The following is a 13,565-nucleotide window of genomic DNA, read 5'->3' as shown; positions in this document are numbered from 1 at the left end:
GGGAGAGAGAAGGCAGAGTCAGGCAGACACCATGTAGCTGCCAAAGGAGAAAGATGCCAGAATATTACTAGTAAGCTACAACCTTGTGGAGATACATAGATTAATAGAGATAGGTTAATTTAAGATGTAAAAGCTAACTAGGAATATGCCTGAGCCATTGGCCAAACAGTGTTGTAATTAATATAGTTTGGGTCTGGGCGGTTAGAAAATAAAAGCAGTCTCTGCTTACATCTACTATAGAGAGGGGGCTATACTTCCAAGTGTCTAGGATACTGAAATGTTCTTTGACTCCTTGATAACCTCTGATTGACCAATAGTTGTAGGAAGGAGGGGGACAAGCTTTAAGGAATGGGCGGGACCTACAGGATCCAGGATCTGATTGGATAGGGAGATGAGAGAGTGCCGGCTAACTGACTTGCTTCCAATGTGTAAGGCAAGGCTGGCAGAACAGAGCTGTGCAGGAAGTATGGATTGTACAGCAAGCTAAAACAACATCTGCATAGTGTGACTAATGCCTCCCCAAGCAAACAATAGCAATACTATGTATGGATAAATTGCTTGAAGCCCAACATTTCATTGTCAAATTACCCAGTGAAGGCTGGGGTAAATCTCAGTGGGAGAGCATGTGCCTCGTGTATGCGATTCATCCTCAGTGCTTACATCTGTTTTTTTTTTTTAAATTCACTTACCTAGAAACAAGCAAAGAAGCCATGTTGACTGCAGCATCACTGCAAGGACTGCATCACTTCACAAGACTTCCGCTTTCATGTGTGGACGAACACGTGTGATGCTTGCAGCTTTCCAACGGCTATCAGATGATAGAGCTAGTTTTAGATGGAAGGCAAGTGAGAGTATAGGTTACCCCGGTGGGGACTGCGGAGAGCTGCAGCTCCCCTCGATAGGCAGTTGTCTCCTCAGGCTCTGAGAGAAGAGATTCTCAAGACAAAGGATTTGAGGAGACATCCAAGCGAAGGTTTTCCTTTTCCTGTACCAATGGCCTTGCCACATCCCTTTCAGACACATTGCTGGCTACATAGTGCCCACTACATAGACCAAGTGCCCTCTATACAGTGTGCACTATGTAGACCAAGCTGGCCTCGAACGCCACCTGCCTCTGCCTCCTGAGTGCTAGGAGTGGTGGCCCGTGACTTTGATCTGAGCACTCTGGAAACAGAGGCAGGCGACACCTGACTTGGGGAGAACCTTGGGAGGAGCATGACCTTCCAGAATGGACTAAGTACGTGTTGCTGAAGGAGATGGTCATGGACTGGTGTGGACTGGTCCACTCCCTCCTCGCACCGCACTGCACAGGGTTTAATGCATTTGCATAACAATATCTGCTGCCTCTGGGTGCTGTCTGTGCAGGCTGAGCTGCTAGTTCTCAGAAGAGAACTCTGTCTCTTCCATTCTCTCCTGTTTGGATCAGCAAGGGATGAGGAGGTGGTGTGGGGAGACATCCTTGCTCCCACTTCGCTGCCTCTCTTCAGTGGGGCAGCTTTTGTGTATAAAAATAGATAAATCTTGAAACTTTTTACGTGTCATGGTTCTGGGGTGTCTTGATGCTGGCAGGGTCTCTAAACAAACCTCTTCTGCATGTTACTTTGGCTGGGTCCTGGGTGGTCCTAGCTGGGATGCGGGGATCAGCTACCTTCTTTCTCCAGCAGAATAAGAGGTTTCTGACGTGGCAGCCCAGAGCTTTCAAGAATGTTAAAGTGGAAGCTGCCAAGACTTCCAAGCATATGCTAAAGTTGGCAGCTCCGCTCTCCTGCCTAATTCCCCTGGGTCTGCCCCCAGGGACGGGGAGGGGCCAGTCATCCAGAATGGCTTGTTTTAGTTGGGCTATTGTGAGTAGCACACTCCTAGCTGGGTCTAGGAGGAGGACCTGGCCCCCTTCCTTACCATCAGCCTCTAATGGCCTTCCCTTCCCCAGAGGCATTCTTTCATTCCCGTGGGCCTTTAATTCTCTCTTTGTGTAACCCTTCTGTCGCCTGTCACCATATTGGCTATCTTTTGGGCCTAGGATCTGAACCCCAAACAGGCAATGTTCAAGGTGAACTAAGTGGAATAGTTAATCCCAGGCAGACAGGACAGATGGCAGCTGTGGTGACTGCATCCCCATCTAGGGGCCTGGAAGAGTGGCAAAAATTGCTACCCCAGTCCCCTTGTCAAAAGGCCATATATAATAGACCAAATATTGCCTATGAGATGAGCAGCTGACAGAGAGAGGAGGCGAAAGACTGGGGTTAGGAGGGGGCATGCTTCTGAAGTCACTGGCCCCTGGTCCCCTCCCTCCTTCCTCTGGATCAGCCCAAAACACATATCACAAGTAAGGTCACCAGACTAGTGAAGGCAGGGTTTCCCAGGTCACAGAGGTACCTTCCTCAAGGCCTCTAAGTGAGGACCACCCCAGCTGGCACAGAGGGACATTGCCTTTCTGGCTCCAAAGGGAGAGGTCCGCGGGAGCTGCCTGCCACATTATAGCAGAGGGACAGGAATTAGCTTCAGGAGACAAGAGTGACTCTGAAGACATGAGAAATGGCATTCTTTATTCATAAATAAAAACATAAAATTACCAGAAATAGTTTACAGGGCCAACAAAGAACTTCAAAAATAAAACAAAATGAAGCCATCAAGAGCAAAGCAAACCACAAACAAGGGAGAGAAAAATAACTATGTACACAGTCTTCAAAATGCCAGCCCCTCAGAAGCCAGCCTCCGCCAAGGGCTCCAGAGTGGTCAAAGGGGAAAGCAGGTGCCACCGAAGGGTGCTGTGGTCTGTTATGTGGCATCTGAGGAGAGCTCAGGTTCTAGGGAAATCCCTGGTCCAGCCTGGCTTTCCCTTGGACATCTCTCTCAAGCAAGACACAGTCAGGCTGAAGTCAGGGACAAGAGGGCCAGCAAGTGTCTCTCAGAGGAGAGATGCTAAGTCCTCCAAATGGTTGGTCCCCTGCTGAAGCTCAAGCGCACCTAGAGAGAACAGAACTGAGCGTGGAGGTACCCCATGGGAGTCTGGGATTGCAAGACATGAAGCAGGCCCTTCCTGCAAGGCCATGTTGGCTTCCTTCAGAGGGCAGCAGCATTCCCAGACCAGGCATCTCTGGGGAACGCCTGGATCTGAGAGACAGCCCATGGCAGGCTGGTTGTCTGCCTTGAATCCACACATCCCAGCCCTACTCAATGGCTGTCCAACCTGAGCCTCTCAACGCGGGCACGGACCACAGACAGAATGCTTTAGGGCAGAGATGGAAAGGAAGGCCACAGGAAGGCAAGGCTACTGGGTTACACGTATCGTGAGTTACCCTGGGATCGTGGGCTCTTAGTAGTCTTGAATGGGTGTCTGCCACCTTGATTGTTGGGTAAATCCCAGACAAAGGTCTCAAAGATGACTTGGAGCAGGGTCACTGGGCAGTGTCGCGGGAAGAACTCCCTGTGAGTAGAAGGCACCCAGCACAGATACAGAGTGCAAGGTCTCTGCCTGTGTGCCTGGCCCAGGCATGGCACCCACTTCCCTTTGAACAAGAACTCTATGGCACAGCACTGGGCTTCTGGCTGTTCTTTCAGAAGGTGGAGTCCTACCGTCTAAGGAGAGGCAGCTAACCCCCATCTTGCGCTCCCTCTGTTGGACAGTCTCAATGTGAAGGACTCAAACAAGGCACAGACCGGTAGAGAACGAAGGGCTGGGGGAACAGGAACTTTTTTTTTTAAACTGGGCTATGAACCTTAGTGGAGGTTATGATCCTGCAAGCGGGAGGTGTCATCTTTGGCCTGTCAATTCCAGGTTTAAATTGAGCGTGTGGCTATGGGAGACCAGAGGACAGGGTGACACTGGAAGTCAGCTGAAGAGGCCAAGCCTAACCCCGGGATCAGACAGCTGAGCCATCTAGGGGAGGGGGGAGGCACCCACCCTGCAGACACTAGGAAGGGCAGAAAGTCCACAGAAAGCCAAGGTCGGGGGGCTGGGGTCCACCAGGAACTGCAGCGGCCAGCATTCGGGAGGTAGAACGTAGAACTAGAGTTGGCTCCTGGACTGCCAAGCACCCAGACCCTCCCTTCCATCTCCCATCCCCTGGGTCCCGCCCACCAGGCAGCACATGGCTGGGTGTCCTACCGACAACAGCTGTGGTAAGAACCAAAAATAGAATATGGAGCAGCCTGGCTGCCTGCTTAATCTGGCTTGCCTTGGAAAATACAGAATGGGAGGGGGGAGGGGAGAGACGATAATTTCTTGAACTAAGCGACTGTACTTCCCTCTGCTTCTAGCAGAAGACAAGTCCAGGCTCCCGCGGGTTCACGTGCTGCTCTCCAGACTGAATCTTTACCGCGTAGGGCTCCACATGGAGGCTCTGTGTATGTTCCCTGTCCCTGCTCTGCCTGCCTGGACTACACTGATAACCCCGCCCAGCCTCTACAGAATTCTAGCATAGTTCTGAAGATGCTGTAGGAAAGGGAGGCTAGCGCCTCGCTCCCAGGCACACTACCTAAGTGGATGAGCTACTCTGGACCCAAGCAAGAGCCTCTGTTGGGGGGGACGGGGTTCCATATTGGCAGCTGGCCAACTGAACCATTCGGCGAAGACCCTGCCTTGGCCTCGGCTGTAGCAAATAGGAGGCTCCCCTGGAATGGGAGTGAAGCTATGCTGTCTATCATTTCCATGTACTGCACCTGGGACCCCAATATCTATGGCTTTAAACGGAGTGACCACTGGGGGTGGAGGGGTTGTGCACCTCATTTAGACTCTGAATCCCACTGTGGGCCATGGTTCTCTCCCCTCACCTCTCTCTCTGAGCTCTGTGAGACCCATGAAGATTCTGTAATGCAGGACTGTCCATCCACCCTCTCCTCCCATGGCTTGCTGGCTAAACCGTGTGGCAACCCAACTCCTCCACCTTTGCAGTCGGAGAAGAACAGGCTGTAGTGAGGAGCGTGTCCAAGGCTTCTGGTTACGCATGGCTTCTATCTCAAGACATCCCCGTATGCTTAGGGGATGACGGGCTTGGGGTGACAGGGAAGATGTTTCTGTCCTTGGGTGGCCACTTGGCCTATGGCAGATGTCCCCACCCCTGATGGAGTGCCTTTACCTCTACTGTGAATGAGACCAAAGTGGAGGGAAACATCAACCAGCACAGGAAGCCCCCTGAACACACATCCACGGGCGCTTGGGGTTCAGAGATCAAGGTCCAATAAGCAGCAGGGGTAGTTAGATTGGAAAAGGCAAGAGGAGAGGAAAGACTACGTCTCCACCACTGGGGACTCCTGAGTCTGGGCCCCAGAGGTGACGTCTCTCAGAGGCGCTCAAAATGCCTCTTTGAACAGGCTCAGACCTCCCGGCCTTCTGGGATCCAGTCCCCAACCATCCCTCCCCTAGGCAGCCCCTCAGATCTCAGTGGCTATGATGTCCTCATAGGGAATGTCAGCTCCCTCCAGGTCAATTTCAAAGGACTCCCCTGCCCCGTCCCCACGGGCCAGCTGCTGCAGGGCCTTCTCTAGACGCTGGTTGCGCTGGTACATGGACAGGTAGCTCTGCTGCAGCTGCTTCTGGTACTGAATCACTTTCTCCTTCTCTTCCTTCCACACTAACCGCTCGTGCTGGAAGCCGGAGGACATCTGGTCATGGCCCTGCCTCTCCTCCTTCAGCTCAGCCCGCAGCCGCTCCAGCTCCCGCTGCAGAGCAGGGATGTCCTCCGAGAAAGTCGGCCCCACCCCCAGAGGCCCCAGGGAGGCCGCCTGGGCCCGCAGCTCCAGCAGCTCCTGCTCCAGAATGTTCACCTTCTCTCGCAGCAGCTCCGCCTCGTTCTTCTTCCGCTGCAGTTCATTCTCACAGACCTCCAGCTCCAGCCCTTTGGTGCGCAGGGCGCTCTCCAAGTCCTGTGTCTTCAGATCCATGCCCTCCAGCTTGCCCCGGGTGTCCTTCAGCTGTGCCTTCAGACTGAGGATCTCACTGGCCTTCGTGTTCACCTCCATCTGAGACTCTTTGAGCTGCTGCTTCAGAAGGGAGATCTCGCCTGACTTCTGGCACACCTGCCAAGGGTGAGGTGAGAAAGGGTGAGACCCGGCGCCAGAGGTGATTGGCACCTAACCCAGGTGACATCTCCCTCTCCTAAAGGGCACAGGGTGCTCCTGACAGGGTGCCTTTAACACAGTTCTTGTGCATGTAGACAATCTACTTTTCTTGCTTTCATTTCCAAGCCTACCTCATCTCCAGTTCAGGCTCCACATCCAAGTCTCTGCCCATACCTCAGGCTATATGCAATTCCATAATCAATGTCTTCCTCTGTCCACTGCTCCAGGTACAAATACTGAAACCTTGCTCCTGCAAGTACCCACACCTGCTTTCACCTCTGGGGTGAGACCATTTCACTTTGCCCTGTTGCACCCCAAAGGCTAACCACTCAGTCTGGCTCACAGGCAGTGCCCAGATCACATCTGCCAAATGATGATCTGTGGTCTTCCTCTCTTCCTGGCTTCTCCATCCAGTTAACAATCATTGGCCATCAAAGTTGGGCCAAGAACACAATGAAGTCAGATCATTGTGGCGCTGGGGTCTTATCACTTTGGGGATCATAAGCATTACTTAGGGTCATGGCATGGTTTGAAGTCGTGGTACACACCAACCTACACCTATCAAGCCTGTCTCAGATAACCCCCCCCCCAACTCTAAGAAAGCATGAAAGAAAAGAAAAAGTAAGAAAATAAAAGTGCATGACATGACTCATATGCATGAAGCTCCGAGTTTGGTATCCACCAGGGACCTGCTCCCGCCCAAAGAGGAAGCCTAGTGACTGAAGGCTAGGGCTCGGCACTCCAGAATGAACTACTGGAACAAAACTGGAGACATCATTGCTGTATTTCCATTTCCCTCTCCCAGTAAAGCTCCCCTTTGCTCCCAGCCAAGCACTGACCAATGTAAAGGAGAACGCTTAGCCTCGCCACCACACACAGCTAGAACCTGAATTTCTTGACAAGGTCAAGTCCAGACCCTGACTGTCTCCCAAAGACCATGTGTTAAAGCCCGATTTCCAGTGTGGTAACACTGCAGAGGCAGTAGAACCTCTTAGGAGTAAGGCGCAGAGGAAAACGCTCAGGCCATTGACCCTTGAAGAGGACTGTGGGATCCTGGTCCCTTCTTTGTTCCCGACAGTTGCATGGCCCCATGGCCCAATCATGACATGCTACTTCATCACAGGCCAAAGCAAGTCTGTTTGTTGATTGATCATAAAGCAAAAGCTCCAATACTGTGAGCCAAAACAAACCTTCCCTCTTCACGAATTGCATGTTTTGTGCATTTTGTTATGATGACGAAAAGCTGAGGAACATGCCAAGCCTATACTAGTTTGATGGAGGGAGTTAGGACAGTCACATTGGAGCACGAGCTGTGAATCCTGGTGGGATCACTTATGCACCAGGTGAGGTTGGCACACATTAGCATGGAGCCAACAGGCAATGAGAGGTGTGAACTCCATGAAATGACTCCCAGGGTAAATGCATTTGTCTCCAACAAGCTGAGTTCTGTCCCTGGGACCCACACGGTGAAAAGAACCAACTTTGGAACGTTGACCTCTGACCTCCACATTTGAACTACAGCATGCACATTCCCACCACTCAAATAAGTAATAAAAATGAGAACTTCCAGTCCGCAGCTTCACAGGTAAATCCTAGGACCAGTCTGCCACATGTCTCAGAGGTTAGCCAAGTCCCTTGGCCAGCTATTTGCTATGGTAACTAATCTGTGTGCCAGTTTCCTCAATTATAAACTGAAAAACTGTAACACATCTACCTCATAATATGGTTATAAGGATTAGACAGAAGAACATGGCGCTTCCTAAACTCCCTGTAAATTAGATGGGTTTATGGCAATGTTTCTGTCACTATTTATTACTTATTTTTTATTGTTTTGCTAAGTGTCCCAACTAGCCAACGTAGGAACAAGATCATTGCAATATCCAACTTAGTTCCAGTCTTGACCACCAGGATGAGTGACAAAGGCCAGCACTCAGTACTTATCGCTGAGATGCACAACAGGTCCCTTTCTTCACCCCTTTTGTGACTACTTGTCATTTCACAGGGCAAGGACAGGAAGCTGCAGCAGTCAGGGCTATGCCGCTGACGGTGGGTGACCCCGTCCAGGCCTGAAGCCTGCTGTCCTTCCTCCCATAGACACTTCGGGAGTGAGCCACAGCGCTGATGTGCACACACCCTGCCTGCCTGCCTGGGCCGCGCTGATGTGCACACACCCTGCCTGCCTGCCTGGGCCGCGCTAATGTACACACACCCTGCCTGCCTACCTGCCTGGGCCGTGGGGGCTGCTCAGGGAGCAAAGCTACTTTCCGATGCACAGGATGCATGAAGGGACTCTGCTCTACAGCCAGGCCAGGCTCAAAGAACTCGTTCCAAAAGGACTGAAGGGCTGAAGAAATACACAGTGATGGAGTGTTGTCCTAGCAAAGGTGAGGTCCTAGGTTTAAGCTCCAGTACAAAACAAAACTGTCCCCGCAAAATGCAACTATGTATCTATTCTGCCCTTTTTCTTTTCCCCCTAGGTTTAAATCTCAGCTGATCAAGTAGAAGCTGAATACACCTCAGCAAGTAGGGGCAATTCCCTCACTGATTACCTGCCAGTCATGACACTAATTAGGGCCACTCCCCCCCCCCCCCAGCACCAAATAGACCCAATTCCTTCTCTAGGGTCCTCATATCCAGCAAACACCGGTGTGACTGTGCTTCCCGTCTAGTCTCCCAGAAGTCGGGTCGGCCCTACAGCAGCCTGGCTGGCTGAGCCTCCTCCCTTGTCTGGGTTTTGACTTTCCCGCCAAAAACTAGGCTAGCAAATTCAGTGACTGGGAACCATGAGGATGACGGCGGAAGGAGCAAGAATCATGGAACTGACTCAGGGCATTCCCCACGCCAGTTCATTCCAGAGTTCCCTCCTTAGCCATAAAGCTGTCTTAGCAGCCCAGGCCCGAGCACTCGGTCGGTCTGGGTCGGCAATGCAGATGTGGTCACTGTCGGCAGCCCAGGCAGGACCAGTGCAGTCTTACCTCCCACTGGGTCTCCTCGAGTGCAGGGGCGAAGTTCGTCTTCTCCCGCTCGTAGGACCTCAGCTTGGTCTCCAGAAGGTCCTGCTCCTTCATGAGGCTCTCGAGCTCCTGCCGCAGCTGCCGCTTCTCCTGCTGCAACTGGAGCACCTGCAGTTGGAGCACCTGCTGTGTGCGCTGGCTCTTCTGGGAGGCCGGCTTCAGCTTACCCTTGGGCTCCAGGCACTCCAGCTCGTCCCTGGGGCGCCTGGGCCGCTCCTCGAAGGGCTGACCCGAGACAAACTCCTTCTCGTCGAAACTGCGCTGGAGCTTCTGCAGGGCAGTTTCCCTATGCCGCAGCTTCTGCTCCAGCTCCTGGATGGTGCACTCGTCCGTGGAGAGCGGGGAGCGCACACACGAGGAGCCCTTGTCCACCTTGCCGGGGTGAGCCAGCTTGCTGCCGCCATCAGAGAAGGACAGAGCCTTCAGGCTCATCATATTACTGTCCTGAAGGATGATGCCCTGTGTGATGTTGTGGGCTGAACCCCCAAAACGGCTGGTAGGCCCCACGGGGGTGACCAGAGGATCCAGTTGGTAGCTGCTGGTGGTGCTATGTGTGGGCAGGCTAGACATGGAGTTCCGGCCTGAGTCAGACAGTGCCCCTGAGCACAGGCCTGGCTTTAGCTCCTGTTCCTTGGGCTTATCTGGAGGCATGGGGTGAAGCTGGTGACTGGCACTCTCAGGTGACGAATGCAGGATGGCTCCGGACCGTGGCAGCACAGGCTTGAAGGCAGTGGGCCTCGCTGGCCCCTTGTCTGAGCTCTGGGGAAACAAAGGAACACACACGCTTGAGTGTCCGTCCCACATTAATCTTGCTCACTTCGAGTGCACATATTCCATCCTTGTGAGTATGCTGAGCTCAGACCCCAAGTGAACCCTTCTTGGTTGGTAGCCATGGCAAACCTTGTCATTTGCTCTGGACCAGCTGAGCATAGAACACCTTTCTTGTGTGCATGTGAGTATGTGTGTGTGTACACACATGCCACAGCATGCATGTGGAGGTCAGAGGACAACTTACAGGGGTCAGTTGTCCCCTTCCAGCGTGTGGAAGTCAGGTTGTCAGGCTTGCTGGCAAGCTCCCAACTGCTCAGCTACCTCACCCACCTCAGCCCACAGTTCCTAAGAAACCCTCTGAGGGAAGGAGCTGGAGGCAGCAGCTAAGAGCATAGGCAGTTCTTCCTGAGGACCTAGATTTGATTCCCCACACGCGGAAGGTGGCCCACAACTGTTTTCTAACTCCGGTTCCAGGGGATCTGACACATGTTTCTGGCTGGCCTCTGTGGGCACCAGGCACATACATGGTACACATACATAACATGTAGGCAAAGGTTCATATACAAATAAATAAAAAAACCAAATCTTTAAAAATAATAAGAAGAAAGTACTCTAAGGCCCAGTATGATGTTATACACCTTTGTCATTTAACTTGAGAGGCAGAGGCAGGCAGATCTCTGTGAGTTCCAGGCCACCCTGTTCTATATAGTGAGTTCTGGGTAGCCAGGGCCACATAATGAGACCCTGTCTCAAACAAACAAACACTACCTCTATACCTAAGAACGTCTTCAGTTATGGCCTACGCATTGTGCGAGCACTCACTGCCACCTGGTACCAGCCCGCTGCAGATGTTAGATGGGGACCGGGGTGTGGTTCAGTTAGGACTGCAGGCTGTGTGAGCTCAGCACCTCCTTCCCCTCCTCCTCTTCCAATGGGCCTAGCACGACTGTCAATCACCACTCAGAGTCCAAGAAGATCATTTGGAATAGCATCCTTTCTGGTGCAGTGGCCCTCCACGGAGGGCTGTGCCTTTCCCAAGGCGTTTGTTCAGAAAGCTCTGAGCAAACACAGGCATCCTTCTCAATCTAGGCTGAGAATTCCTGGTCCTAAAATCTCAGACCTGAAATGCTCCAGAATCCGCAAGGCTTTGAGTCCAGACAAGATGCCGAGAGTGGAAGAAGTCTGCACACCTGGAAATTTTGTTTTGTGTATAAATTATTTAAAAATATTATAGAATCATCTTCCACTTCTGTGTGTTAGGCACATAGGAAACAAACGACGGTTGGCTTAGATAGCTCCATGCAAACATTTCACAGACTTGAAGAAACCACCCTGAAATGTCTGCACTCCTGTTCCCAGGCACTTCGGATAAGGGGCATTTAACCTGTGTTTTAGTCATTGAGTGCTGTAGAGTGGGCATGGGAGCTGAAACAAGCTGGCTAGCTTCCAGTGTGCACTAGTGAGGCTCATGGAAGCCTGAGCTGTTGCAGGCAAGGTCTCTAAACACCTAGGGCTCTTTGTGGGCATCCTTACTCATTCGATAACAAAATCTCAGAGCCCTTCTCCAACCAAGGGGACCTGGAAGCCAACCACAGGTAGGGCAGGGATACGAGTGAGAATCCTCATCCAGATTATGTCCCAGCAGAGCCCAGGCAGGTTTGGATTCCCCTCTGCCCTTTGCTGCAGGGAAAACTAAGATTTCTAGGTTAGGGATAGACTTTTGATTTCTGCAGTGAGGCCCAAACACTCTCACCTCTCTGTTCTGGCCTCTTGAAGGCTTAAACACTTAGATCAGGTACTCATCCTTATTACTTCTCATCCTGTTCCAACACCCCCAAACACCTTTGTCAAAGAACCTCACTTACCATATCCAGCTGATTGGAGAAAGGCAGAAGCTTAGGTGGGGTGGCTGGATCAAAATCTACCCCAGCCTGGCCCCCCATGTCCCCACTGGATAGGGCTGTGTAGTCTGGGCGGTGGGAGCCTCGGGCCTTCTGGCTGACCTTGATGTAGAAGAAGTCTTCACTTTTTCCCATTTTGGAACTGGACTTGCCACGTCCCGAGTCTTGGGAGAAGCCAAATCTCAGCAGCCCATCCGAGTACCGGTTGAGCTTCTTGAGGTGGGAGGATTTGCGCAGCTTGTACTGTGAGGCACGGCAATGCTTGCTATGGAAGCTGTGGCCCGAGATGAGGCTGCTGACGCTGCCCATGGCGACGCTTGGCTAAGGGCCTGCAGGGTAGAACAGGGACCTGAAGACACTGTAGCAGCAAAATGTAGTCCTGGTTCAGCCAGGGGACTGTGGTCAGAGCAGAACCCTCTCAGAGCCTGGACAAGCCATGGACCTGGAAAGAGACGGAGGAGGTCATAGATCTAGACACAGCATCGTTATGATGATTTCAGGAGAGTTATTTTAACCATGGAACCTGGATGGTAGATAAGTGTGTCAGTCAGTGCCAGATCCACTTCTGTGAGCATCTCTATCATTCTGATGACATGAGCAGGCCAGAGGGGGGCACCGTTCTCTGCTCTGGGCTCCCAGGGGAAGCTGAATACTGCACAGGATCATGGGCTCTATATGTAGTGTCTTATGGAGAGACAGCCCATACCTAATCCACAGGACCCGTTTCAAGTACTATGCTAAAGAGAAATCAGGATGTTTATGTGTGTATTGGGGTGTGGGCGGGGGACAGTGGCAGAGTTCTGTATGCCCAGGGAGTACTAAGGTTTAGATGAATCCCTTAGTATTTATGTTTTAAAAACTCAGTCTCCAGTGTCATATGTTCACGGCATTTGGGAATGAGATTTGAACTCACTAGGATTAGATGAGATCATGATGCAAGGAGCCTAGTGATGGCATTAGTGGCTCTGTAAAAGGAAGTAAATCCAGGGGTGACCGCACCCACCTATAATTCCAGTTTAGAGGGTAGAGGCAGGAGGATGGAGAATTCAAGGCTACCCTGGGCTGCATATTAAATTAAAGACAGAGAAAGCCTAGGTTTCATCATAGTAAGAACCTGTCTTCTTAGGCAAGAAGAAGGGAACAGGGAGGAAGAGGAGGAGGAGCAGGGAAGAGACACAGGTGGACACTTGTTCTATCTGGAAATGTGCTGCCCTGTACAATCCTCCCAGGGGTGGGGCTAAAGACCACCTTCTCCACAGCAAGAAAGACTTGACCAGATATGAATGCCCAACCCTTCTTGAACGTCTTGAAAACTGTGGCTCAGCCTCTCTTCTTTATAAATTATTCTGCTTTTGGCCTTCTGTCATAGCAACAGTGATGTTGTCGTAGTTGCATTAGAAGAGATCGTAAGAAACTGAGAAACAGGCCATGGGAATCTGGGAGGACAAAGCTTTAAGGAGCTATAAGGGCAAAGGCCTGAGAGCTTGCTGCACGGGACCATCTGGGAACCCATCCTGACTGGACAGCCACCGGGTTGGCAAGAGAGAGCTCACAGGTAGGTCCAGGGAGCAGGACGCTTCCTGAGACAGAAAGAAGGAACGTAAGCAAGGGACAATTTCATGTCCTGTACTATGGAAGGGCATGGTGACAGCCCAATAAAGGGGATGCTGCGGGGTGGGGGTGGGGGCTCAGCTGTTTGAGTGACTATTCAATTGGGCTGGAGTGGCTGGGAACTTTTCGTTGTAATTTCAAGGCTGCTCTGATAGGATTTGCAAAAAGGATTTGATAGAGTGAAAGAAAGAGAAGGTAAGAAGGGCCG

The 13,565-nt window shown here is 51.7% G+C and overlaps 1 protein-coding gene across 2 annotated transcripts in view; it reads right to left on the bottom strand.

Annotated features, from left to right (window-relative positions):
* Positions 1-2,525: 2,525 nt before the first annotated feature.
* Positions 2,526-13,565, bottom strand: part of Lzts1 (leucine zipper tumor suppressor 1) — a 51,348-nt gene continuing 40,308 nt past the window's right edge. For both annotated transcript variants that reach the window (XM_048442780.3, XM_048442781.3), the window contains exons 2-4: positions 11,711-12,188; positions 9,036-9,833; positions 2,526-6,018 (exon numbers count right to left, since the gene is read on the bottom strand). In XM_048442780.3, the coding sequence (XP_048298737.1) occupies positions 5,374-6,018; positions 9,036-9,833; positions 11,711-12,055 (1,788 nt within the window). In that variant the 5' untranslated portion in view covers positions 12,056-12,188 and the 3' untranslated portion in view covers positions 2,526-5,373. The remainder of the gene's footprint in view (positions 6,019-9,035; positions 9,834-11,710; positions 12,189-13,565) is intronic.

The sequence above is a fragment of the Myodes glareolus genome, chromosome 23, assembly GCF_982192425.1.
Source record: "Myodes glareolus chromosome 23, mMyoGla1.1, whole genome shotgun sequence".
In the NCBI taxonomy this organism is placed as follows: domain Eukaryota; kingdom Metazoa; phylum Chordata; class Mammalia; order Rodentia; family Cricetidae; genus Myodes; species Myodes glareolus.
The sequence above is the reverse complement of the archived record's forward strand: the minus strand, read 5'-3'. Positions and strand labels throughout refer to the sequence as shown.